This window comes from Portunus trituberculatus, chromosome 48, assembly GCF_017591435.1.
Source record: "Portunus trituberculatus isolate SZX2019 chromosome 48, ASM1759143v1, whole genome shotgun sequence".
Taxonomy (NCBI): domain Eukaryota; kingdom Metazoa; phylum Arthropoda; class Malacostraca; order Decapoda; family Portunidae; genus Portunus; species Portunus trituberculatus.
In genome coordinates, this window is record NC_059302.1 from 20,062,359 (window position 1) to 20,089,113 (window position 26,755).

A 26,755-nucleotide genomic window follows, 5' to 3' on the forward strand; every position below is an offset into this window, starting at 1 on the left:
ATACATGCTTTGAATTGATTTAATGTATGTGGCTCTGTAGAGTGTAGATCACAAAAAATCCTTGTCGAAAAAGCCAAAAATAAGCCAATCAAGATAAAAGATAATAAGATAATGGTGTTATTCTATTAAAATTTACAAAAATCATTAGTATACTTTTGAGTCTATATATACTTTTCCTTATTGTGTATGCATATACGTGAAGATGATTTATTAATAAAGTATATTGTTTTTGTTGTGGAACTTGTGATGCTAGTTGTGTTCGAAATTGTTTAGGTTATTATTTCCAGCCCGGAGGGGGGGGGGCGCCATAACGAATTCTTGCCTGGGGCGCCTGATGAACTAGAAACGGCCCTGCTATGACCCTATTGTTATGCAGATTTAATAATGATTGATAGGTCAATAGATTAAGCAGCTTTATATACTGTATATTTTTTTTATTTTACCCGTGACATGAAGCCTCAAGTGAAGAAAAGCAAACCTGACTCTTAAAACTTGTGGCTCATTGGTGTAAAGATTAGTGTCAGTAATAGTATTTTACAATGCTCAGCCTGAGACAGTTCAGCAGTAAATGTGTGTGTGTGTATTTACCTAGTTGTAGTTTTACAGGGCCTGGGCTTTATGCTCATGTGGCCCCGTCTCCATATCTACACTTATCCAATCTTACTTTAAAAGTATGCACACTCGTTGCAGACACTACTTCTTCATTCAAACTGTTCCACGTCTCAATACATCTTTGCGGGAAACTATATTTTTTAACATCTCTCAGACATCTTCCCTTTCTCAGCTTTTTACAATGCGATCTTGTACTTTGAATGTCATATTCTTCTCTCAGGATCAGTTTCTCATTATCCACTTGGTCCATTCCGTTGATCAATTTATAAACTTGTGTCAGAGAGGGGATCTGATACAAGTTTATAAATTGATCAACGGAATGGACCAAGTGGATAATGAGAAACTGATCCTGAGAGAAGAAAATGACATTCGAAGCACAAGATCGCATAGTAAAAAGCTGAGAAAGGGAAGATGTCTGAGAGATGTTAAAAAATATAGTTTCCCACAAAGATGTATTGAGACGTGGAACAGTTTGAATGAAGAAGTGAAGTGAGTGTGTGTGTGTGTGTGTGTGTGTGTGTGTGTGTGTGTGTGTGTGTGTGTGTGTGTGTAATTCACTGTTTGTTTGATCTGCTGCAGTCTCTGACGAGACAGCCAGACGTTACCCTACGGAACGAGCTCAGAGCTCATTATTTCCGATCTTGGGATAAGTCTGAGACCAGGCACACACCACACACCGGGACAACAAGGTCACAACTCCTCGATTTACATCCCGTACCTACTCACTGCTAGGTGAACAGGGGCTACACGTGAAAGGAGACACACCCAAATATCTCCACCCGGCCGGGGAATCGAACCCCGGTCATCTGGCTTGTGAAGCCAGCGCTCTAACCACTGAGCTACCGGGCCGTGTGTGTGTGTGTGTGTGTGTGTGTGTGTGTTTTCTTCTAAGTGGTATGTGGTGGTATTCAAACTTACATGTGGACATCTGCCCGATCCCACGCTCACCACCTTATCTACTATGCCACCTAGTTGTACATTACAGGGTTTTAGCGGGACTCATTGTGATCTCTCTCCATATCTATATTTATAAAACTTTTCCTAAAATTTGTGCACACTTTCTGCTGCTACAATCTCTTCATTCAATCCATTCCAAATATCCACCATCTTGTGTGGAAAACTAAATTTTTTAATGTTTCTCGAACACTGACTTTTCTTGATCTTCTTGGAGTGTTCTCTTGTTCACCTATCTCCATCCTCCACCAGTGATATCAGGTCTTGTCTATCTATCTTTTCCATGCGGTTTACTAACTTATTCATTGTTATTAGATCTCCTCTTTCCTGTCTGTCCTTCAAAGATGGTAGTTCCATTTCCTTCGGTCTTTCTTCATAGGGAAGATCCATTATTTTTGGCACCATCTTTGTAGAGGTCCTTTGGATTCTTTCTATTCTCTTAATGTCTTTCTGCTTGTACACTGCTGGTCAGAGCGGAAGGTGTGGTACCTGTGACATCCTGTGAAGGAGATTAATGGCACAGAAAATATGTTTCAGTGAGGGTACTTACCTAAACTAGTAATTGATAGGGTGCCCTCGTGCCTTCTTGACCTTGAGAGTCTTTTGGGAAATTAATCACCCAGGTGGTGGATGATATTGTCCCATATGTCCTAAATAGTGGCTTGGAGACGTGGGAGGGAGGAGGTGTCTCTCTCCTTTAGCTTCAGTTTTATGTACGCCCAGAGATTTTCTATAGGGTTAAGGTCTGGCGAATTTGCGGGCCAAGGTATTAAAAGGCTGACATTGCAGAAATCAAACCAGTCAACAATTAACTTTGCTATATGGCATGGTGCACCATCTTGCATGAAGGTATCAGCATTGCACTTTTCCATACACTCATCTAGAATTAGATTAGGTTCATATGAACATTCTTAGGCAAAAACACTAATTTTCAAAGACCATAATAAGAAAAACAACCCCACAGCATCAAAGAATCTGGGTTTTAATGTGCGTGTTGTGTAGCGTGGATTGTAACGGGTTACTACCGGGTCTGTGGTACACACGGTTTCTCTGGTTGTCTGTAACCTGAAAGCTTGTATCATCTGACCAAAATACCCTGCTGCTACCCAAGTCCCAATCTTTGTGCTGAGACACAAAATGCAAGCCTGCTGTTACAGTGACTATTGTGTGAAGCAAGGTTTTGAAACTGCACGGCAACTCCGGTATCACATGTCACCTTTCACATATCTCTGCACACTTCTTTCAATCACCCAGCCAGCAAAGAGGATTTCTGGCCTTAAGTTCCTTGCTGTGTATGCGAGGGTTGGCCTCAAGCTGTCTTTGAATAACGTTCAGAGTTCTCTGGGTCACACTGCTTACACCCTTCAGGGTTTTAAGGTGGTGTCTCTTCCTCCCTCACGATAAATTTTGGTCCAACGTTGAACAATTCTGAGAGCTATGCCAGTGTTCGCAGCAATTTCTTGATTTGACTTATTCTCCCTCACTAAGGCACAAATGACTGAGATTTGGGCCTTACTAATTAGTTTCCAAGGTCCCATAATAGGTAATAACAGGGCACAATGGTAAGCTCACGCATCCACAAAAAGGGGCCGTGAGGGTGGGTGAAAGAAAATTCAAATTCAAGCTCACGATCCACAGGCAAACATTGAATAAGGAGACATATCATCTACTTTGACTACTAGAGCTGCAGAGTTGTCAGATAGCGATATACACCGTATCCCACCGTATTTTTAAGAGTTAAGAAGGGATGAATGAAATTTGGTCAGAGTGGAAGTCATGGTCCCTTTCGTGCCTTCCGCTCTGACCAGCAGTGTATGGTGACCACACCACTGCTGCATGTTCTAGTCTAGTAAGTGATAGTGAATTACTAATGAAATACCGCGATATTTCATTACTAATTCACTATCACTCACTGCCACAGAGTCCAGGTTATCCTCATGGCATGAGCGTATATGAATGCTAAGATATGATATCCATTATAGCAGGCAATAGAGGAGTGGAAACAAATTTAATATCGTGGTGAAAGACAACACCCCAAGCTTTAGTAAAAAGGTCACAAGAAGAAGAAGCAGCGGCCAAGTCACTGGAGTCTCCGCCATCTGTGGCCGATCTCATCATCTCTGCTTTATTTTTTGGTATTTCATGTAAGATTTCACTTTATGCATTACAAAACAATCCTTTCTAGGGGGCAAGGTCTGTAAAAAGCTAATATATACTGTATATATATATATATATATATATATATATATATATATATATATATATATATATATATATATATATATATATATATATATATATATATATATATATATATATATATATATATATATATATATATATATATATATATATATATATATATATATATATATATATATATATATATATATATATATATATATATATATATATATATATATATATATATATATATATATATATATATATATATATATATATATATATATATATATATATATATATATATATATATATATATATATATATATTTATTTATTTATACAACCCCGGCTTAATGAAGGGGTTACGTTCCTAAAAAACACTTCATTAAGCAAAATTTTGTTAAGCGAACCGATTACAAGTTTAACCCCTGACTTGAAATTCCATTGAGAGTAAGCAAAGCGATTGTGCATCATAGTACAGTGAAAGGTTTAATGAAAGTAAAAATTATGAAGTTTAACATTTAGGCAGTTAAATTTAGTTTAAGTCATTATAATGTACACTAATGTATGTATGTGTGTAACTTTATAATGTTGATTATCTTAAATTTATGAAGGGAAGGAGAGTGAAACGGGAAAGACACTAACTGGCAACCTGTGGAATGTAAACAAAGTGCATCATAGTACCGCATACAAAACTTATGTACCACATTTCCACAAGGCTTTCCATTTTATCCATTGTAGAGTCACGAGTTCAGGTGGTTTTTTTAGCTTGCAAGGAAGATAAAGTCTCACCAGCCTTCTTAATAGAGTCTGCTGACTTGAAAATAGTAGAGACAGTATATGGAGTCAAGATGGTGGCCAGCAATGCTATAGCTTTCTCACCTCCTTCGTGTCTGTGAATAATATCCAGCTTCACTTCGAGAGTAAGAGACTTCCTGGTCTTCTTAGGAACGTTAGGCCACATTGTAGGGTGTTTTGGTGGTAAGTTGAGCGAATGAAGACGAGCTGCTACTGACGCTGTTATGAGAGTGAGTGGTGCGTTTGTTGTCCACGAGGCTTGATCTTGATTCTACAGGTGTCCCAGGATTTCTCCTGAGGTAGGCCTTAGTATTTGCGGCTCCTGGTGTATTCAAAAGCTTGTCAGCTTGCGTGATACGGCAGGGCTTTCAAACTTGGAAAAAATTACCTGGATAAAACTTCGTTAAAGCGAGTTTGGTGTTCGTTAAACAAGCAGATGGTAGTAAAATGAAACCTTCGTTGTAGCGAAATTTCACTGTGTGAACCTTTGTTAAATGGGGGTTGCCTGTATATATATATATATATATATATATATATATATATATATATATATATATATATATATATATATATTTATATATATATATATATATATATATATACACACCCATGTGGTATGTTGGAGACCAGCCCAGAACGTATTCCCCCTATTTCCATTATTTCTTATAGGAAAATTGCGTCCTCTTAACGAATTTCTGTTCTACGAACAGCTTTGACACCCCCTATCCTGTTTGTTAAGCAGAGTATTACTGTATACTCATGGTGTCCCGTCTCTTTATCTTTTATCAAATTTCTCCATAAAAGTATACACAGTCCCAGCCATTACAACCTCCTCATCAAGTTCATTTCAATTGTTCACAACTCTATGAGGGAAACTACTTTTGGACATCTCATCTACAAAACCCTTTTTCAACTTCAAACTTCAAACCTTGTACTGTGTGTGTCCAATAGTAAAAAGTCTTCTTTATCCATATCCTTCATACCATTAACCATTCTATAAACATGTATAAAATCTCCTCTATTCCTTTTCTCTTCTAATGTAGTAAAGTCCAGTTTCCTCAATCTTTCTCTATAGGTTAAAGTACTTAAATTTAGAACCATCTTTGTAATTGCTCTCTGCACTCTTTCCAACTTCATAATATTTTTCTTTTTATGAGGAGACCACACGACCGCCGCATATTCCAATTTCGGTTGTATCACAGAAATCAATATCCTCTTAATCATCCTTTCATCAAGATACGAAAAGGCCACTCTCACCCTCTTTAATAAATTCATCATACCATTAACAATTCTATTTATATGTTTGTCTGGAGTCAACAGTCACTCCCAAATCCATTTCCTCTTTTGATATCTCCAATTTGACACCATTCATATTATAGTTGTATCATATTCTCTTTTCACTCTCACCAAACTCCATCACTCTACACCTATTCAAGTTAAAACTCCATTTACCATGTTCTACTCCAATTACTAATCTTATCTAAATAATTTTGTAGCACTAAACAGTCATTCATATTTTCGACCTTCCTCATCAGTTTTGTATCATCAGCAAACAGTTTTATATAACTTTCAACTTCTTCACTCAAGTCATTAACGAAGATAACAAACATTAGTGGCCCCAACACAGATCCCTGTGGGACACCACAAGTTACCTTAAGCCATGATGAATGCTGGTCACATATTACTGTTCTCATTTCTCTGTCATTAAGATAATCCTTTATCCACTTAAGTAATCTACCACCAATGCCTCCATACTCTCAACACACATTGATTTTCATTGTAAGTGTAAATTTAGCAAAGGCACTTTTCTGAAAGATCCCAACATCAAGTCGATTACTGTCACCTTTGTTGATCTTTCCTTTATACCCTTTCTGCTATTTACTGACCAATTTGTTTTTTTAACCATCACTTATTGCACATACACTGTGAAGAATGAATGAAATAATGAATTTTTTGCTCCACAGTGGTGAACTGAAGCCTCCAGAATGGGGAAGACAGTGAAGCGAGCTGCCAAGAAGGGCAGTGGCTTTGTCAAGTCCATGAACTCCATGAACCCTGACCGGCCAGTGGACAAGGTAAGGTGTGCCAGTCTCAGTTCTCAGGAACACTAGGAAGGCTGCATTCATGCCTCTTGACTGACTCCTACTTGAGGATTGCTTTATATCCTCAATTTAAAAGCTCTCAGGGTTTTAAGTGAAATAAGTAAAATTATTTTTATATGTAGAAACCATGAAACTAAGAGGAGCATGATAGTATGTTCTTGCATTCTTGAACCTCCCTGTATCCTCAAATCTCTATGAATACATATTCTTTTCCATGTGTTCAGTAACTGGAGCAAGATAGCTTGCCCTTCAAACACATTGAACCTACTTTATTGTGGTGACTCTTTTGGAGTTTCTGGTGACTTCCTGTGCTCCAGTGTCTCCAGGATCATCTCGGATCAAATCTCCTTTACATGAAGCATCATTATCCATCATTATCTGAGCCTCATAGTTTTTCTCTCTCTCTCTCTCTCTCTCTCTCTCTCTCTCTCTCTCTCTCTCTCTCTCTCTCTCTCTCTCTCTCTCTCTCTCTCCACTAGAATCTGGGTGTCTCAAGCCTCTGGCTGCAGCCTTTTTCCTGTTATGTCTTACTCACTCTATCTAGAAACCTGCAGCATTTAATATATGTTGTATATTACTTGCTGTTATTTTTGTTATCTTGTATCTCCGAGAGAGAGAGAGAGAGCAACAAAGTTGAGTTATTTTATTTGTCAATGGCACAGGTGAAGCTGCGAGGTGCTCCCTATGCCCGGGACAAGGCCACCATCAAGAGGCTGCAGATGTACAAGACAGGCAAGGCCAAGAGAGACAGGCGGGGCAAGATTGTGAAGGAGGCCATTTTCCAGAATAAAGTCAGCTCAGGTGAGTGAGATGAGGGAGGCTGAACACTACTTACCTGATTGATGGAGAGAGAGAGAGAGAGAAAGAGAGCTTTTACATAGCTCAAGCTGTTAAAGTGGGTCAGTTATTAGTACAGTAATACTCCACTTGATGAATATTCGTCTAACAAATTTCCGGTTTAACATACTATATAAAGTTAGACCAGGAAGTCCGCATAACGTACAACCACATCCGTTTTAGCGAATTTTCTGTGTTTGAATTTGCCGGGTGAGGGACCGAACGCGGCATTGTCTGGCTCCCCGCCTGTCTCTAGCGCTCCTGGAGCTAGATCCAAGATTCTTTAACCCCAGAGCAACCTCCTGCTGCGAAATGGCTTCCATGAATGCTTGGAGGGACGGTGACGAGGTTGCTCTGAGGTTGTTGGGAACACCACCTCTGGAGGTGGTGTTACTGTCTTATATATGCATATATGTTCACAAAACAACATTTCTATTAGCTTTTTATAAACCTTGCCCCCAAGAAAGGATTGTTTTGTAATGCATAAAGTGAAATCTTACATGGAATACCAAAAAATAAAGCAGAGATGATGAGATCGGCCACAGGCGGCGGAGACTCTGGCGACTTGGCCGCTTCTTCTTCTTGTGACCTTTTTAGCTTGGCATGTTGTCTTTCACCACTATATTAAATTTGTTTCCACTTCTCTATTGCCTGCTATAATGGATATCATACAGGGCCGGCCCTAGCAAGTACATGTTTCACAGACGTATCTTGCGTGATTTGGCAGATGCAAAGTCATCTATGAGTTTCCTATAATCTAACTGGCTTGCAACTTCATTTTCAATAGAGAGAATAGCAAGACCATTCAATCTCTCTTGACTCATAGTTGATCTCAAGTACGTTTTAATCAACTTCATCTTTGAGAAACTCCTCTCACTGGAGGCTACAGTAACTGGGATGGTGAGAAGAATTCTCAGAGGTGTCCAGAAATTTGGAAAGTCAACTGTACTTTTTATGTCATGCAGGAAACTAAGGACTTTTAAAGGCTGAGACATTATTTCAGGAGCTAGGAATGTTTTCAGAGTATCCATCTCCCGGCAAGCATATTGCCATCTATGTCTGAAGTACCATTGGTAGTGAGACTCTTTTCCAGTTCTACAGAATGTTTTTTCAAATCTGCTTTTGCGAGGTCTTGGAAAGAGTATATGAAACCAAATAAGTCGCTATGTTTCTTTAATTGATCAAATCTGGATTCCATGGAAGAAACTGCTTTCTCCAAGATCAAATTGAAACAATTAACTTCAAAGTTGGCTTGGGGAGAATCAACAGGTTCATCCTGACCTTCATAAGCAAATTGACGTTTTCTTCTTATTGTTTGAAAACTGGCTCAGTCCCAAGTTCTTCTGTTAAATCCCTGGCCTCTCCCAAGGCACTTTGAAATCCATCTTTATGGCAATTCGACAGCCATTCCAGGGTCCTTTCCATGGTTGAGACAGCTACAGACAGGTGAACAGCCTCACCTTGGAGTTGCTTACTGACCAGATTCACTTGGAAAAGAATAGCATACCAAAACATAATGGACACAATAAACTTGAAGTCCTTCAGTTCATCGCTTAGTGAAGTATACTCACTGTGAGCTTTTGTGTAATTGGTGGTCTCAGCTACCTCAACTAAAGCATCATTAATTTCAGGCAATTGATACCTGACAGCCTTGACACTGTTGACACGGCACTCCCATCTTGTATCACTCAGAGGTTTTACTGAGAGGCCCTTGATGTGATTGGTAAAGATTGTCCATCTCTGAGTTGAAGCAGAAAACATGACATATATTCTTTGAATAATGCCAAAAAAAATCATTGCATCAGGGCAGATCTTGGCTAAATCACCCAGCAACAAATTGTAACTGTGGCAAGCACACGGAGAGAAAATAGCTCTGGGATTCATATCTAACAAATGAGCTTGCACACCTGATTTGTAGCCTTTCATGTTAGACCCATTGTCATAGCCCTGGCCTCTGATGTCATTAAAGTTGAGTCCAAGCTCTGTGAGCTGTTCAAGCAAAACATCCAAGAGGTTTTTGCCTGTGCTTTCTTCAACAACAAGGAATTCAACAAAGTGTTCATAAATGCCAACAGGGACTCCGCCACTTCCATCTGAGACACAGCGGATGGTGAGTGACATTTGTTCTTTGTGACTCAGATCAGGAGTGCAGTCAAGGATGACTGAATAATATTTGGCACACTTGACTTTGTCAACAATAGTATTCTTCACATTATCAGCCATCAGCTGGACAAGTTCATTTTGAATATGGTGGCCCAGATAATGGGCATGGATTTCTCCATCCATGATGCATCTCAAATGTTCCTGCATCACTGGATCAAATTTAGCAATGAGTTGCACCAAGCCAAGAAAATTGCCGTTATGGGACTGAAACACCCTATCAACAGAACCACAAAAAGCTAAGTTGTGTTCTGCCAGAAACTGAACCACAGCAAAGAGATGCTGGAACACATTTTGCCATCTGGTCTTTTCATCCTTGATTCTTTGCTGATGAAGATGGTCAAGGGTACATTCTTTATTAACCCCATCGTTACCGACCCGTCAACCTTATGTAAACAAGACATTTCGCTGCCGAACCGACTGCCCACGCACTCCTCCGCATCGTCCGTGCGGTAGTCTTCAGCTTCTTCTCACAAACACCCTGTTCACACTATATAATTTATTTTTGTTTTCTATCAGAGAAACCCCACAACATGTCATTTGAGTAAAAGAAAAATATGCAGCACGTGTGTTGGTCCAGAGGCACAGAGCAGCAATCATATCTTTCCCCATGAATAACTGAAAACAGTCTAGATCACTCATAGCACTGGCTTCATGATGTAGAATAATACTAGGATGTACATCAGGAAAATCAGTGTTACATGTAGGTAGAGGGTTAGGTCTGGTGTCAGAGAATGGGTCTGAAAGAAGTGTGAAATCTGTTTGTCTACCAGCAGCTGTGGGGGGTGAGGTAGGAGGGCTGCCTGACAGGCTACTGCCTGCGGACGTCTCAATACTCTCGTCGCCGCTGCTAGCATTACTCTCTACATCACTGATAGCTTCAGGATCAAACAAAGTATCATCACCTTCCATTGAGTCATCAGACCCCTCAAATTCACTTATTGTCCCACCATCATATTCATCTTCACTGTCAGTTGTAGAGATATCCATAATTGCGAAGTAAATCCGTGCGTGCTACCACAAAAAAAAACTTCAGGCAGCACTGAACAGAAGCTAGAAAATATCGCATTGCGGCACTTGACAAGCATGTGTTGCCGTATGTAGGTCAGAAAATATGATGTATAAAAAAATATATGATGATTGGTCTTCACAAATTACGTCACAGCACTGACAATAACTCATTGGTCAAAGTTTATGACGTTTCAAACCGTCCCACGAATGGCTGCAGCCTTATGTTTGTAAACAGACACTTGCTACCACATGGGTAAAAATAACCCAGAAACCGAGGCCTTGAGAGCCCTCAATACACACAGCTTATAACCGTGGCATGTGCGTGTCACGGGAACACGCTCGGTTCCTGGCACGTGAACTCAGCCGTGACACGCACGTGTCACAAAACACACATCCTGTACTGAAGGGGTTAAGTCTTCGTTCTGCCTCTAACCATTGAACAGTTGCTTGGAGGTGGCCCCTGGACTTCTCATGCTCTGTTAAGCGTACACTTGTGTTTGCCCAGTCATCAAAGTCAGTTGAAGTTAGAACAACTGTTTGTTGTGAGAAAAGTTTACAACAGAAGCAAAAAATTTTCTGTTTGGATTTAGAGAAAACCAGCCACTTTCTATTGATCAGTTCCCCATTAGACAACCTGCGAAAATAGTACTTGACAGAAAATTTCCTTCCAGTATTGTCTTTAGGATATTCAAAATCTGACTGTTCCCTCAATGGAGGACCTTTGGTGATTAGATAATCACGTTGGGCTGCTGTCAGAAACTCTGGCCAAGTGGTAGGATCACTGTGATTACTTATAAATCCAATGACATGGTTCTCTGGTTCTATTTCTACTAATGGTGGAGTAGGCTGACCAGGCTCTGGAAGAGCGGTGTCATCCAGAATATCCTCTTGACTCAGAGGTACCACAGACTTGCTGTCTGAGTCTTCTGATGCTTCCCCTACATCCAACATTTTCTTCACAACAAACTTTTCCATGGTACCACATAAATTTTTGGCTCAATTTTCTTTGGCTATTTTGATCTTCCTTTTTTCATTGCCACTTAAGTAGGTCCTACCAATGTCCCACCTCCGTTTGGGCATTGTGACAAGTTCAAAGCTGATGATCAATAATAACCAATTTAAACAGTGTAAAACAGCACTGGCCTGGCACTCACAATTAATATAAGGCCAGTATAAACCAGTAAGGCCAACTTCAAGCAAAATACCACAGAAAACGTGTCAAAACCTCTGCTCAGTGCGACAAACACAGGCAGAGTGAGACTGTCACTGAGACAAATGGAACGTTCTGGTGGCCCAGGCCCCTGAAGTGAGGATACTGGAGAGCTGCAGCTGCACAGGATATGCTCAATTGGGGCCCCACACCAACACGCAAACTTGGTGGTGGTCAAACTATGCGTGGCCCTGAAGTGAGGATACTGGGGCTGCTGCAAGGATATGCTCAATTGATTGTTCAAGAAAGACAGTAATTGCCCGTTAATATTAGTGGAAAAATCCCCATGAACCGCGTGGATCGAATTAGCACTCGTCTTTTTATGCACCAGTCCTGCTTTGGGAGCACGGGCCCCAATGCAGCTGCATCAGTTGCATCGGCTTAGGGCCGGCCCTGATATCATATCATAGTATTCATATACGCTCATGCCATGAGGATAACCTGGACTCTGTGGCACTGAGTGATAGTGAATTACTAATGAAATACAGCGGTATTTCATTAATAGGTAATTCACTATCACTCAGTGCTACAGAGTCCAGGTTATCCTCATGGTATGAGCGTATATGAATGCTAAGATATGATATCCATTATAGCAGGCAATAGAGGAGTGACAACAAATTTAATATCGTGGTGAAAGACAATACGCCAAGCTTTAGTAAAAAGGTTACAAGAAGTAGCAGCGGCCAATTTGCCAGAGTCTCCGCCGTCTGTGGCTGATCTCATCATCTCTGCTTTATTTTTTGGTATTTCATGTAAGATTTCACTTTATGCATTAAAAAACAATCCTTTCTTGGGGACAAGGCTTGTAAAAAGCTAATAGAAATATATATATACAGGCAACCCCCGTTTAACGAAGGGGTTACGTTCCTAAAAAACACTTCGTTAATCGAAACTTCGTTAAGCGAACCGATTATAACAAGTTTAACCCTGATTTGAACTTCCATTGAGAGTAAGCAAAGCGAGAGTGCATCATAGTACAGTAAAAGGTTTAATGAAAGTAAGAATTATGAAGTTAAACATTTAGGTAGTTTAATTTAAGTCATTATAATGTACACTAATGTATGTATGTATGTATGTAACTTTATAATGTTGATGATCTTAACTTTATGAAGGGAGGAAGAGTGAAACGGGAAAGACACTAACCTGTGGAATGTAAACAAAGTGCGCATCATTGTACTGCATACAAAACTTATGTACCACATTTCCACAAGGCTTTCCATTTTATCCATTATAGAGTCAAGAGTTCAGGTGGTTCTTTTAGCTTCCAAGGAAGATACGGTCTCACCAGCCTCCTTAATAGAGTCTGCTGACTTGAAAATAGAGACAGTATAATATGAGTCAAGATAGTGGCCAGCACTGCTATAGTTTTCTGGCCTCTCTCATGTCTGTGAATATCTAGCTTCATTTGGAGAGTAAGAGACTTTCTGGTCTTCTTACGAACACTAGGCCAATTGCAGGGCGTTTTGGTGGTAAGTTGAGCTAGGGAAGACAAGCTGCTGCTGAGGCTGTTATGTTTTGACTGGGGAGTGAGTGTTGCACGTGTTGTCCGTGAGAGGCTTGATCTTGATCTTGATCTTTATTCTATAGGTGTCCCAGGATTTTTCCTGAGGCAGGCCTTAGTACCAGCAGCTCCTGGTGTATTCAAAAGCCTGTCAGCTTGCGTGATATGGTGGGGCTTTCAAATTTGGAAAAAAATTAGCTGGATAAAACTTCGTTAAAGCGAGTTTGGTGTTCGTTAAACGAGCAGATGGTAGTAAAATGAAACCTTCGTTGTAGCGAAATTTCGTTGTGTGAACCTTCGTTAAACGGGGGTTGCCTGTATATATATATATATATATATATATATATATATATATATATATATATATATATATATATATATATATATACATACAGTAAGGTCCCGGGTTACGTCGGTCTCGAGTTATGTCAAACTCGCACTTACGTCAGTCCACTATAAGGCAATTTAAGATTTAAAAATTGAAAATTTATAAATCATAAAGTGCGGGGTTTATTGTTATTGTTGGCCGCCAGGCGTCACTAGTGGTTATCCTCCACACCGCCCACCTCATGCTTGAATACAATAACACTCTGCCTCAGTTCCACCACACCGTCGCCCCTGGCAAGAGTGTTCCTACATCTGCGTTTGCTGACTATCTTAGTATCTTGCTCAATGGCACCAAAAAGAAAACTCCTGAGTGATAGCAGGGATGCTAAGAAAAGGAAAACCATTACGCTACAAGAAAAAGTGGACATAATTAAAAGTCATGAGAAGGGAGGCAGCAGCTGTGTGTGAGGGAGTGAAGGAGAAAATGGGAAGCCCGTTACCATGACAATGGGAGGTTGACGACCTTGAGGGCTCGCGCACCCATCACAACAATAACAACTCCGGAGCCTTCGCCTGGGCCACACGACACTTGCACTGTCTGCACCTGTCTGCTGATCCCTATTGCCCTTTCCTATTGAATTTTCTGCTCCGCTGCCCACGCTTCTACTCCCACCGCACTGCACTACGTTCCCAGCTGTCCACCCTGGGCATCACAACATTCGACCTTCCCACCCTCCTGGCGGCCTCAGGCGTCCACCCCTCTGGCAACATACAGTCCTACGCGTTCGCGGCCCTAATCAACAACAAAAACAAGCTTGTGTTTCATATTCCTACATACTTGTAAATAATATAACAATATAACCTTTTACTTATATAACGCTTCTACTCCTACCGCACTCCACAAAGCTCCCAGCTGTCCGCCCTGAGCGTCACAACATTAGACCTGCCCACCCTCCTGGCGGCCTCAGGCCGTCCCTCTCGGCAACCTGCAGTCCTTCGCGTTCACGGCCCTAATCAATATATTCCTACATAGTTGTAAATAATATACCAATATAACAATATAACCTTTTACTTACCTGAATAACCATAAAAATGATTGGTTGAAAACTCGATAATATGCTTTGAAAGTACAAAAACTCGAGTTACGTACAAAATCGACTTACGTCATGTTTCAGGAACGTAACTTTGACGTAACTCGGGACCTTACTGTATATATATATATATATATATATATATATATATATATATATATATATATATATATATATATTTTTTTTTTTTTTTTTTTTTTTTTTTTTTTTTCTCCCCCATGTGGTATGTTGGGGACTAGCCCAGAACACATCCCCTTCCATTTCCATTATTTTCTATGGGAAAATTACGTCAGCTTAACGAAATTCCGCTCTACGAACAGCTTTGACACCCCCTATCCTGTTCATTAAGCAAAGTATTACTGTATTCCTTCAAATAATGGCAAATGGATGTTGGAAAAGTGGAAGAGCAGTCACAGGGGTTTGTTTGACTTACTACCATCCACCACCACTCACATTTAACTTGCTCAGTAACATGTTTGAGCTCACATAACACTCATATGTTGCAAGCCTTAGCTGCTAGTAACAACCCAGAGTCTATTAGATGCAAAGTTTGTTTGAAGGTTCATTGTAGCTAATATTTGTCACATCAAGCTTTATGTAAAGTTTTATTAATGTTTTAATGTTATCATTGTTTACATTTTTGTGTGCCTCACGTAGCTATACAAAGTTTCTTCAATGTGTAATAGATTATTTTATTGCTTTGTCATCTATACCGTTCATCTCTTCATCTCATCGGTGAACATTATGAGTTCCCACTGTGTTTTGTTCCTCATTTTAGTTTCCTTGGATATTTTCCTCATTCTTCTCAGTCACAGAACATTGAAGGCTGATTAGAATTCACTCAGGCCTTGAAGATTGTCTTGCCTGGCTGGTATCGTGTCAGACCATGTGTGTTCACATCAAACCTTTAGTTTCCAGTGGTGATTGTCTCATGGCCAATTATCTTACCTTCAGCTCAATCTACATGCTTTCATAGTGTTCCATAGGTGGAGCAGGACACCATCTATTTGATTAGTGGTTGTTATTTCACTGTGGTGTTTAAGTCTTTATTTATGTATGAGGTGGTGTTGGCATGTTTCAGGTACCCAAGCACGAGTGGAGCCCAACCAGCGATGGTTTGGAAACACAAAAGTGATTGGACAGAAGGCTCTTCAAACTTTTCAGGAGGAGATGGGCAAAGTGATGAAGGATCCTTACAAGGTGAGACTCATTTGGTTCACTGCCTGCGACACAGCAGCCACCTTGTGACTCACCCAACAGACATCTCCTATTATCAGTTGTTACTTTCTCATCACTACTGAAAACCTTGAAATGGCTTACCTTTGTCTTTAGTTGCAACAGTTATAGAGTGAGAAGATTATGCAGCTGATGTAAAGGCCATTAGTGCACTGAAGGAGAGCAGCTGTGGGCTTGCTTGATATCCATTTATGATAAAATTACCATTACCTAAGAAAATGGAAATATCAGAGTTTAGTTTCTACATTTTTCTGTGTTACAGAATATGTCAGTTCCTGGTGCCATGTTTCTTCACATTAAACTCTCAAAACATTGATGTACTTCTGTCAAATAAGCTCACTTGTTTGATAGTTACCTATTTGTACAATTCTATACTCATATATCTAGGAGTTGCTGACTATAAAGCTATACTTCACATCAGTTCACATGGAAAGATCTTGATAAGTGTAGTTTTGCAGTGGAACAAAGTAGAATTGAATCCTTTTTAATTTAATTCACATTTATAGTTTAAAGAGGTTGTGGGCATTTTTGTAATTTTTTTCTCTTATCACCAGTGTTTTATTTATGTAATTGTATTGAGTTGTATGAAGGGGACATAATTATTTAAGGTGTGTGTGTTGTGCTCAGGTTGTGATGAGAAAGACTGCCCTGCCCATCTCCCTGCTGAATGAGACAGCCAAAAACACCAGAGTGCACATCTTGGACACAGAACCTTACAGCAGTGTGTTTGGAGCCAAGAAGACCAGAAAGAGGCCAAATCTAAAGGTGTGGTGACTGGTGATTTCTTCTTTTGCTAGCTAATGCATTGGCCTTTCTTTGTGCCTGCAGATATCCTAATGTAGATGTGTCTTATTTCTCAGCTTAATGATAAAAGTTATGAGTTTTCCCAATAACATAAATATGGCATTGCAGGTTGGAGACTTAGCTCAGTATGCAAAAGTAGTAGAAGAAGCCTCTGAGAATTATGATGCAGAGAAAGATAATGATCTGGTGCGTCCTGAGCCAGACAGTCATGAGCTGCCCCCAGAGTGGTTCATGAAGGTGAGTTGTGCTGGGATGCTACAGTGCCTTATGTTTTAGAACAATGAGAAATTTATTGAATGTCTGATGTAAGAAAGAGCAATCAGGGAATTAATCCTTGATAGAACACTGGAGGTGCATTCCTTGTTAACAAATACAATTGTTTCATCCATTCAGCTCTTTCACCTTAATATAGGGATGTGGTGACCCCACTAAGATGCAGCAAGCCTCAGGAAGGGACCTTTAGTGCCTTGGTCAGCAGCTCTCCCTAGAAAAAGGTCCTCATGCAATAATATCTCCTCTCAGTCAGAGAAGACCATCTAGGGGAGAAAGGCTTTTGTTCCTAGCACATACTTATGAGACGTATAACATATCCAATCCCATAAGAGAAAAATAAAGGCATTAAGCCAAATTATAATGATGTTTCAGCTTTTCACAACTCACACATGATATTTTGAGATATTGAACAGTTTGTGAGTGAATAGATTAGGCAGGTTAGGGCCAAAACTTAAAGCATAATATACAAATGATCCCTGTTTTCCTCAGGCTGGACAGAGCAAGCGTATTTGGAATGAGCTGTACAAAGTGATTGACTCATCAGACGTGGTGATTCAGGTGCTCGATGCCAGGGATCCCATGGGTACCAGATCAAAATTAGTTGAGAAATACCTGCGTACAGAGACTCCCCACAAACACCTCATCTTTGTGCTGAACAAGGCAAGTGTCACTGCCTTCATTGCCACCACCACCACCACCACCATCCCTGTCATCATCATATGAGCCAAGTTTTTTTTTTTATTCTTTCATTGTCATGTCACATATTGATTAGTTTTATTTCCAGACTTGATATGTGGAGATGCATAGATACAAGAAGAGAGGGAATATCTCTGAATGTATGTATAGGTGTCAGTGTCTTATCTTTGCCCAGTGCCCTCTTCATTTAAGAGGAACATCAGCCTGGTATATACATAACGATCAACTTCTACCATGTACAGTCACTCACAAACCATGTCATCTGATATTGCAGTGGTTCTCAAACTATGGAGTCGACCCAAAGTTGTAGGGACACAGGAACATTAACATGCTTTCAGTGTCTCAGTGTATTTCAGTTACTAAATTGAATTATTATTCTTTAACCACAAATTACTTTTGTTATGTATGTTCATCTTCCCCCTCCCTCCTCCTGGGCACCACGTAATGGTGTCTCTGACAGGAATGACTCCTGTATCAAACCTGGCAGTGTGCAGGCTCGTGATATAACTATAACTCATTGTACATTTTCTTTCTCTTTACCTTACTCTGGGTCGCGAAGGAATGAAATGTTCCAAATAGGGTCGCTCATGAAAACGTTTGAGAACCACTGTGATATTGCATCATAATGTTGGATCGGAGTGTATAATTCTTTTATATTCAAAACTTTGTTCCTATATTTTTTATGACTAACAAAATACAGTGGAGACTCAATACTCGAACTTAATTCAAAGTTTGACTACCGATACCTATAAATCATATAATTCATTCTAACCTTAGCAAAACCTTAAGTTTACAAAAATTTCAATGTAATTTTTTTATAATTTTGATTTGTACATAGCATAACTGAAGGATAACGTAGAAGAGGAGGGAGAGAAGAGTGAGGAAGAGGAGGCAGGTGGGAGGATGAATCACCATCCATGAAAACTTCTGGTGTGATTCCTGTGAAGCCACTAGTGGAAGGCTGTGGCTCACTAACACTTGCACTCTCACTAGATTCCTTATTTTCACCACTAATAAGCCTCCTTGGTGCCATTGTAAGTTTCTAAATGAAAACTACAGACAGAATGCAGGAGAATATTGTTGTTCTCACTACCATGGCGGTACTAGGGATGTGCACCAGTATCCGGTATACCAGTATTTTAGCTTCGGTATTACTGGTATCACTGCTATCAGAACAAGACAACTGGCAGCAGCAAGGAGGGAGAGGCCAGAGCTTGTTTGCAACCACAAGTAACAGATATTTTTACCACTAATAAGCCTCTTTGCTGCCATTGTAAGTTTCTAAATGAAAAACTACAGACAGGATGATGCTATTGTTCTCACAACCACAACGGAGCAACCAGCAGAAGAGGGAGGGAGAGGCTAGTAGCCTTTATTTACAACTACATGTGTGGGCTTTCGAATACCAGGTATTTTTTCGAGTATTAAGTCAAACTCTTCCGTTTGAGTATTGAAAAAGTTTGACTATTAATACACTCGAGTATTGAGCCTCCACTGTTCCTATTCTTTCTATGTCTATTTTATAATTTCATCTGCAAACATGGTACAGTGGAACTTCGGTTGATGGGCACCCCTGTGCATGAATGAATCTGTCGATGAGCCAAATTTTTTTATAAATTTTTGCTTTGGTTCACTAATGAAAATTTTGTTCACAAACAGAGTTGGTGGCTTTGGTATGAGATGGCATCTCACAGAGCGTCAGTTGTTCTCATGGCACCACACCATGAACAGTGTTTCTTGTGATGCTATTCTGTTTTTTTTGTGTTTTTTGCATTGAATTGGCTCTTATTATGCCTCCCAAGAAAGTGAAATGCACTAGTGATAGTGGTGCTAAGAAGCCTAAGCATATTACAGTAGAAATAAACAAAGCCATATCAGCAAAACATCTTGGAAATTATAATACTGCTCAGTCCACATGACAAAAAACATAAAATAAGAACTTTATTATTAATGTGGAACACTAGAACAAGATTATTTCTAAGATGCTTTGCTGGTATGGCAGGTCTTGAGAATCACGAACTTCTTTGAGATGTTTATTTGAGTCACCACATTTGTAATCACATCTAATTGCAACACAGAGGCTCCTCACCTCCAGGACAGCTAGTGATGCATGACAAACATTGTCAGGAAGATCAGTGTATGCCATCTTGCTGCCAGTTAGACGCCATTACTAAAGCATTGATGATCCTTTGTATTCCAGCTGAGAAGCACATAACAGCATTTGATATAGGATATGTGCTATAGGGACCACAGGTTGTGTTACGAGTCGCTTTCTCAAATGCAGCCTAGGGTTCCAGTAAGTAACAGATTCATGTATTTTACATTGATTCTTACGGAGAAAATGGTTATGGTTCACGAATGTTTCAGTTCGGGAATGGCATTCAGAAACAAATTAAGTTAAAAAACTGAGGTTCCCTGTATTATAAATCTTAATAGATCAAGAGAAAGCAGAAATTATGCACTAATAAAAATGTGCTATGGGGTGTAGTACAATGGGCTGCCAGACTGTCTCTTTTGGAACCCTTCACATAAGTGTCTTTTTCTGTATGGTAATATGACCACACAGGTGGGTGCCTAATAAGCATGTCTTCACACAAGTGTTTTTACATCTTCCTGTGTGGTAGTATAATCGTACAGGTGGGGCCTATTAAACATGTCATCATACAAGTGGGTTTTTCCGCACAGTTCATCTGCAGCATAGCATACCTGATAGAAAGATGACAGGAGAGTAGCACTCAACCTGTGCTGCAGATTAACCATAACTGCCACTCGGGGAAAAAAACCATCCTTCTGAAGTGCTCCATAAACTTCTATAGTATTATGAACTGCGTGGTGCACCATGGCATGTAAACCATTGCAGTGTGGTTATTAAGCTGCATGGCCAGTTTGTGAAGGGTCTCATTGATTCGTTGATTTCTAAACCATGCTGGTAAAAACACTTATGTGAAGGGAGCCTTACACCAGGACCGACTGCTCTAAGAGTGTGAATGATGTGTGTGAGTGTGTGCTGCCTTGTCTGAACCTTGCTGGCCTGGTACATGAATAAAATAATTAGTTTTTTCACATGTTTCTAGGTTGACTTGGTGCCAGTGTGGGTGACACAGAAGTGGGTGGCTGTCCTGAGCTCTGAGTACCCCACACTGGCCTTCCACTCTTCCATCACCAACCCATATGGTAAGGGTGCTCTCATCAACCTACTCCGCCAGTTTGGAAAGCTGCACCAGGACAAGAAGCAGATCAGTGTTGGCCTCATTGGGTTCCCCAATGTAGGCAAAAGCTCCATCATCAACACCATGAAGGCCAAGAAAGTGTGCAATGTAGCACCACTTGCTGGGGAGACAAAAGTGTGGCAGTATGTCACACTCATGAGGAAAATTTACCTGGTGGACTGTCCAGGCATTGTGCCACCCTCCCACGAGAGTGCCACAGACATGGTCCTTAAAGGTGCTGTGCGCACTGAGTACCTCAAGAACCCTGCTGACTACATCATGCCGTTGCTGGAGCGTGTCAAACGTGAGTACATGTGCCGCACATATCTTGTGGAGAACTGGAGCACCCCAGAGGAGTTCATGGAACAAGTGGCCCGGCGCACTGGGAAGCTGCTCAAGGGTGGTGAGCCAGATGTCAATACTGTGGCTAAGATGATCCTCAATGACTGGCAGCGAGGTAAGATCCCATATTTTGTGCCACCACCAGGACATGACTCCTCTGACTTTGATAAACTCAAAACTCAAGAGAACAAGGAAATGGCTGCTAAAATCCAGGAGCAGGAAGAGTTGGAAGCAATGAAGGAGGCAGCCAAGAGTCAAGGTAGTGGTGAGTTGGGTGTGTGCCAGAACCTGGGTAAGATCACTGTGAGTTTACAGTATTCTGGAGATGATGACAGACCTTTGGACAAAACTCAGCTGAACTTCCAAGACTATGATGAAGAGGAGGAAGAAGAGGAAGAGGATGCAGATAATGAAACCTATAATCACCAGAATTATACTGAGAAGGAAATGGTCAGAGAGAACTCTGCAAATAACAAGATGGACACTGATGTGCAGGATACAACTGGAATTCCTCTTTCTGTTACTGGTGCAGACACTGAAGACATTACTGTTAAGGCTGGAGACAAGGATAATGTAGATGTTGTTAAACAAGGAGACAGAGTCAAGGGACAAGATAAAGAGATGCTTGAAGAAGAACTAACCAAGGAGACATTTGAAACTGAGAAGCAAGATGAAGAAGACATTGGGATGGACCAGAATGAGGAAAAAGAGGAGGACAAGGATGAGATAATTGGGGAGGAGCTACTGTCTAGTGATGAAGAGGAACTTGAGGTGGAGGCTCCAGCCAGCACCAGAAAACTGAGGCGAAAACACAAGCTTTTCTTTGATCCCAAACCTACGACTGCAAAGCAGCGGCGGCGTCAGGAGCGGGAACAGAAGAGGAAGAAGGTGGGCAGCAACTTCTATGAGGTAACCAATGTGAAGAACCGCAATCGTGACAGGAAAGTCCCTCATAAAGTAGCACCTATCAAGCGACTCTCCAAACGGTGATTAGACTAAGTATCCTTTAATATGTTTTTGTTATTTACTATATGTGATATTTTAACTACATCAGCACCTTTAAGGAATATGATAAATCTAGAGATGATAACATTGGGTACTCTCAGTAAGCACCTGCTACTTTCATGGCGTTTCTAATTCTAGAGAAAGAAGAGGCTAATCTCTGAAGATGAAGGTGTTGATTTCATGTGCTGGCACCACTTTCATTATTTAAAGTGCTTGACTACAAACAGTGTGCAGAATGTGTTTGGGTTTTAATACTATCTTTTACAGTGTATGTGACATATGAATACATTAGATTAGAGGTATAATAGAATTTGTGGAAAGTTAAAGAGTATTGGTCAGTTTGAATGTGTAAGATGCAGGGCAGAGGTGGATAAGATAGATGATAGCAGATTGGCCTAAATGATGAGTCCATATTTAGAGGATATACTATTTAGTTCTGTCATACACATCATGTTATCATCTCATCCTTTCAGAAACCATCACTGCCATAACTGACCTTAACCTTCAATTATCTATTCCCTATTGTATCAAAAACACCCACTGCCATCTGTATCATGTGCTTCTCTTCTCCCAGCAGCACTCCATTATCAGTGACACCAGTCTTATGAACTACTCAACACAATCATAGAACTCATATCCTCTTCTCTATCTTTCATTTTTCTCTTACTTCCATCCATGTGTTGTAAAGGTTTAGTATTGAAAGGAGATGTGAAGCAGAATATGTGGTGCATCAGTGGCTTCTCAACATGGATATAGCAACAGCTGGTGTTGTTGATCCATTTTAAAGATAACTTGTTCTTGGGTATAATTCTATTTGTGGAAGATTGACTGCATATTTTAATTACCTACAAAAGCTTGTTAATGTGGAATGGCCAAGGGAAGACAGTATGTGTTCCCTTTAGAATTTTCAGGAATGGGAGAACAGAATGGAGACTAATCACCAAAAGTAGCTGAAACATGCCTCATATGTGTATCATTTAATTTATTTTGCCTTTCTTATACAAAAAAAACCTGAACATGATTTTGCAAAAGTTGAAGACAGATGTAAACACTGTCAGAACAACAAAGTTGATCCTTCTATTTGTCGGAACTCCCCATTGATTTTTTTTAGGAGCAGATTTTTTTTTTTTTTTTTTTTTTCTAGATTTTTTTTTTGTATAGCATTTTGTGTGATCTCAATTGTATTTCAGGAGAAAAAGAAAGTCTATAATGATCCTCATGGAAATGCACCTTTATTTAATCTGAACAATATACATCCTTAAGTAAATTTCTACTTATATTATTGAAAAAGACATACTTATCTAAAATATTTTGTTCATTATAATTGTGGAACATTGGGCTTTGTTGAGCAAATTTCTTCCATTTAAAGGCACTGTGACTCCCTAACAGAAACTCTTAAAGCATTTGACATTAGACACCAAGGAATTTTTAAAAATGTGCCAATAAACTTATGTTACTGCTTTTCTACAAAATTATCAATATTTTATACCATTAAACTTACACAAATTAAGATCTTGAAGACACTATGTTAGATCTACTACTCATTAAGATGAAAATACTGTTGATTTTCTTCATAATTATAATATAATGCCATTTAGATGTTTTCCTTGTCAAGAACAGTCTCCTGCCCCTCTCCTTCCTTTATTGGTGTTCAAAAACTTAAGCAGGAACAGACTGTATGTCTGTCTGTCTGCTCACAGATGTCTCTTCTCAAGGTAGTGACATTCTCAGGCTTGACCGTATGTATAGCGAGACAAGTCAAAGTTGATGCTTCTGCAATAGAAATTTGTTTCATAAAAAGAACAATTGATTGAATATTTCTTTGAATTTATGAATGTGATCAATTGAAGCAAAACTATTGGGTGTGTAAATGTTGTCATCTTCATTGTTTGATACTTTTATGCATGTAATAATAAGGAAAATGTTGGCTTAATAGTGTAAATAATGGAGATGGAAGCTGGTAATTATGACAATATTTCATTGAGAGGAAATAAAGGTGGATTCATAGAAACTGAAACATAACTTTATGACACTGGAATGGGCTAGGGGTTATATTGCTGCAAATTAGGAATGTTAGTGATTTTAAGAATAATATTTAGCAGCAAACATGACTGCAGCATGACTCAAATTTAGTGAACAACAATTTAAACTGAACTTCATTTCACTACATTATACTTGTACAAATTAAAGCACAAAAACACATAGACAGGCACACAGACATACTTGCAAACACTGTGCACCACCTCATGAGGGGCAACACACTTGTACTTGGGGTTCTGCAGGGCGTCATCACCACCACTGGGGATGAGCAGCTGCAGGGACAGCAGTGTGGAGAGCTGGGGATAAAAGACTAGTGAAGGAATGGAGCAAGGAAGAAAGAAGTATTAATGGAAAAACAGAACCCATGCTCGGACAAGAGAAACAAAGAAATCCGATGGATCTATTTGCTACTAAGAACTCCATAAATGCTTGGTCCTTTCTTATTATATATATATATATATATATATATATATATATATATATATATATATATATATATATATATATATATATATATATATATATATATATTTTTTTTTTTTTTTTTCTCTCTCTCTCTCTCTCTCTCTCTCTCTCTCTCTCTCCAAAGGTCATCATCTTGCACATATAGTACTGCAGCTACCAATCTTCAATACACATGTCTGATCATCTCACTTTGTACCATTCTTTCCATGAGGGCAGACTACCTTAGTGATTGCACCTTTCTTCATATTCACCTAACACAGTGGTATTCATTGCACGGCTTGCAAGCCGCTGGCAGCTCTCGATGACTCAATTTATGGCTCTCAAAAAATATATAAATAAATTAATAAAAACAAAAAAGCACACTTCCACTCATCATTAAGTAAGTTTGGTCTTTATTTTGCTCTTAATAATAAGATACATATACAGTACCCTCCCGAGTTTAGCGCTATCCGAGTTTCGCGATCCTCGAGTTTGGCGCTTAGTCCTAAATTCTTACCATCCCGAGTTTGGCGCTGTATCGCCCCGAGTTTCGCGCTGCTACAGTGAAACACGGTTGGAGGAGAGTTTTCCCGTGGATCGAGGCAGAAACGAGTAGCGGTGCCCGTGAGCTCAGCACAACACAGGAGAGACAGTGTAGCGGCCGCTATGGGCTCACTGCTTCAGCTGGCCAAAACATTACCCATCAGTGGGTATGACATTGTCAGTGCTGCTGACATAGAAAATCTTATTGGAGAGAGAGTCGCCGAACCTAGTGCGGAAGACATGCTTGAAGAGGAGCACGAGGAAGAAGAAAAAGAAGAGGAAAAGGAAAAGGAAGATGAGTTAACTGTTTACCAATTGACAGAAATATTTGCAATTACAGAAAAATTAAAGGAGGCCATTTGCAATTTTGATTCAAATTCTGACCGACGTGTGACATGCATCCACGCAGTTCAAAAGGGATTAAATGAATACAAACAGATGTATGAAGCACGAATGAAAAAACGACAACAGGCCTTGATCACAAGATACTTCAGTAACCGTGACAAGCGAGAAGACACACCACCTGCTGTTGTTGCTGAGAAGGATGATGGTGATGAGCTGCTGGTCGGCGATAATGTAGCCCCGTGGATTTGGGCAACGAATTTGAAGGCTTTGCGCTAGCGGACCATGCCCCAGAGTGAGATTATGTGCTGTTAGAGTTCTTATTATTTCTTTTCTCTTTTTGTTCTTTTCAATAAAGTGTGTATCCCAGTTTTTTTCGTCTTAACAAGAGCATTCTTCACTGAAACTGAATACACCCACCAATTTATCGGTATTTTGAAATAAGGGAGTAAAGTGGGGAGGAAAAAAAATCAGCTTCGTCTCGGGCCAGAATGAATAAGCGTTTTTACATTGTTTTAAATACCCCGAGTTTAGCGATCCTCGAGTTTGGTGCTATATCTTAAGAAGAAAGCAAGCGCTAAACTCGGGAGGGTACTGTAGGCTAATATTACCATGTCTAATTTATCTTATTTACTATATTGCACTAGCAGTCCAGTACTACTTAATTTAGTTGAGTTATGCTAGCTTGCACTAGCTGAATGTGTTTAACCCAAGTGGCTCCCTTGCAAAAATTAGTGAATAACACTGACCTAACGTGATATTCTGTTTTTGAGACTTCATAACCTTTACTAGCCAATCTTCAAACACCACAATAAATAACTTAAGCCACTTGCATTCCTGCTGATATTCTGTTCCAGCATCAATCACTTTTTCTTGAGTTCCCCTCACCTGGGTGAATAGGCTTGCTGTCAGGGTGATTTCCTCCTCAACAATGGAGTAGAAGATGGCCATCAGCCGGTCCAGAGGGAAAGACTTTGGGCCCACCAGCTGGCTGCTGCAACGTTCCTTGGCCTGTAAAATTGTCAATGACAC

The 26,755-nt window shown here is 39.8% G+C and overlaps 1 protein-coding gene and 1 long non-coding RNA gene across 3 annotated transcripts; one reads left to right on the forward strand and one right to left on the reverse strand.

Moving 5' to 3' along the window:
* The first annotated feature begins 3,576 nt into the window (after positions 1-3,576).
* On the forward strand, positions 3,577-23,947 carry LOC123498975 (nucleolar GTP-binding protein 2-like). 2 transcript variants are annotated; one of them, XM_045246601.1, is made up of 8 exons: positions 3,578-3,710; positions 6,515-6,625; positions 7,315-7,453; positions 15,871-15,989; positions 16,653-16,790; positions 16,938-17,066; positions 17,592-17,762; positions 20,873-23,947. In XM_045246601.1, exons 2-8 carry the CDS (start codon positions 6,536-6,538, stop codon positions 22,337-22,339), a joined length of 2,253 nt encoding a protein of 750 aa, XP_045102536.1. In that variant the 5' UTR covers positions 3,578-3,710; positions 6,515-6,535; the 3' UTR covers positions 22,340-23,947. The 2 variants fall into 2 exon arrangements, with proteins under 2 accessions (XP_045102537.1, XP_045102536.1); XM_045246602.1 differs by lacking the exon at positions 16,938-17,066 and having other exon boundaries at positions 3,577-3,710.
* LOC123498976 lies at positions 23,565-26,755 on the reverse strand. Its single transcript, XR_006672856.1, has 3 exons — positions 26,612-26,755; positions 24,578-24,690; positions 23,565-24,127 (listed from the first exon to the last, which is right to left on the reverse strand). It is a non-coding gene; the product is annotated as an uncharacterized LOC123498976 (long non-coding RNA).

What these genes read in the sequence shown, in the direction of transcription:
- LOC123498975 (XM_045246601.1), top strand. Translation starts at nt 6,536, where the DNA reads ATGGGGAAGACAGTGAAGCGAGCTGCCAAGAAGGGCAGTGGCTTTGTC. An exon ending in CTGACCGGCCAGTGGACAAG is followed by an intron (nt 6,626 to 7,314) that starts GTAAGGTGTGCC and finishes TCAATGGCACAG; the next exon opens with GTGAAGCTGCGAGGTGCTCC. An exon ending in GAAAGAGGCCAAATCTAAAG is followed by an intron (nt 16,791 to 16,937) that starts GTGTGGTGACTG and finishes ATGGCATTGCAG; the next exon opens with GTTGGAGACTTAGCTCAGTA.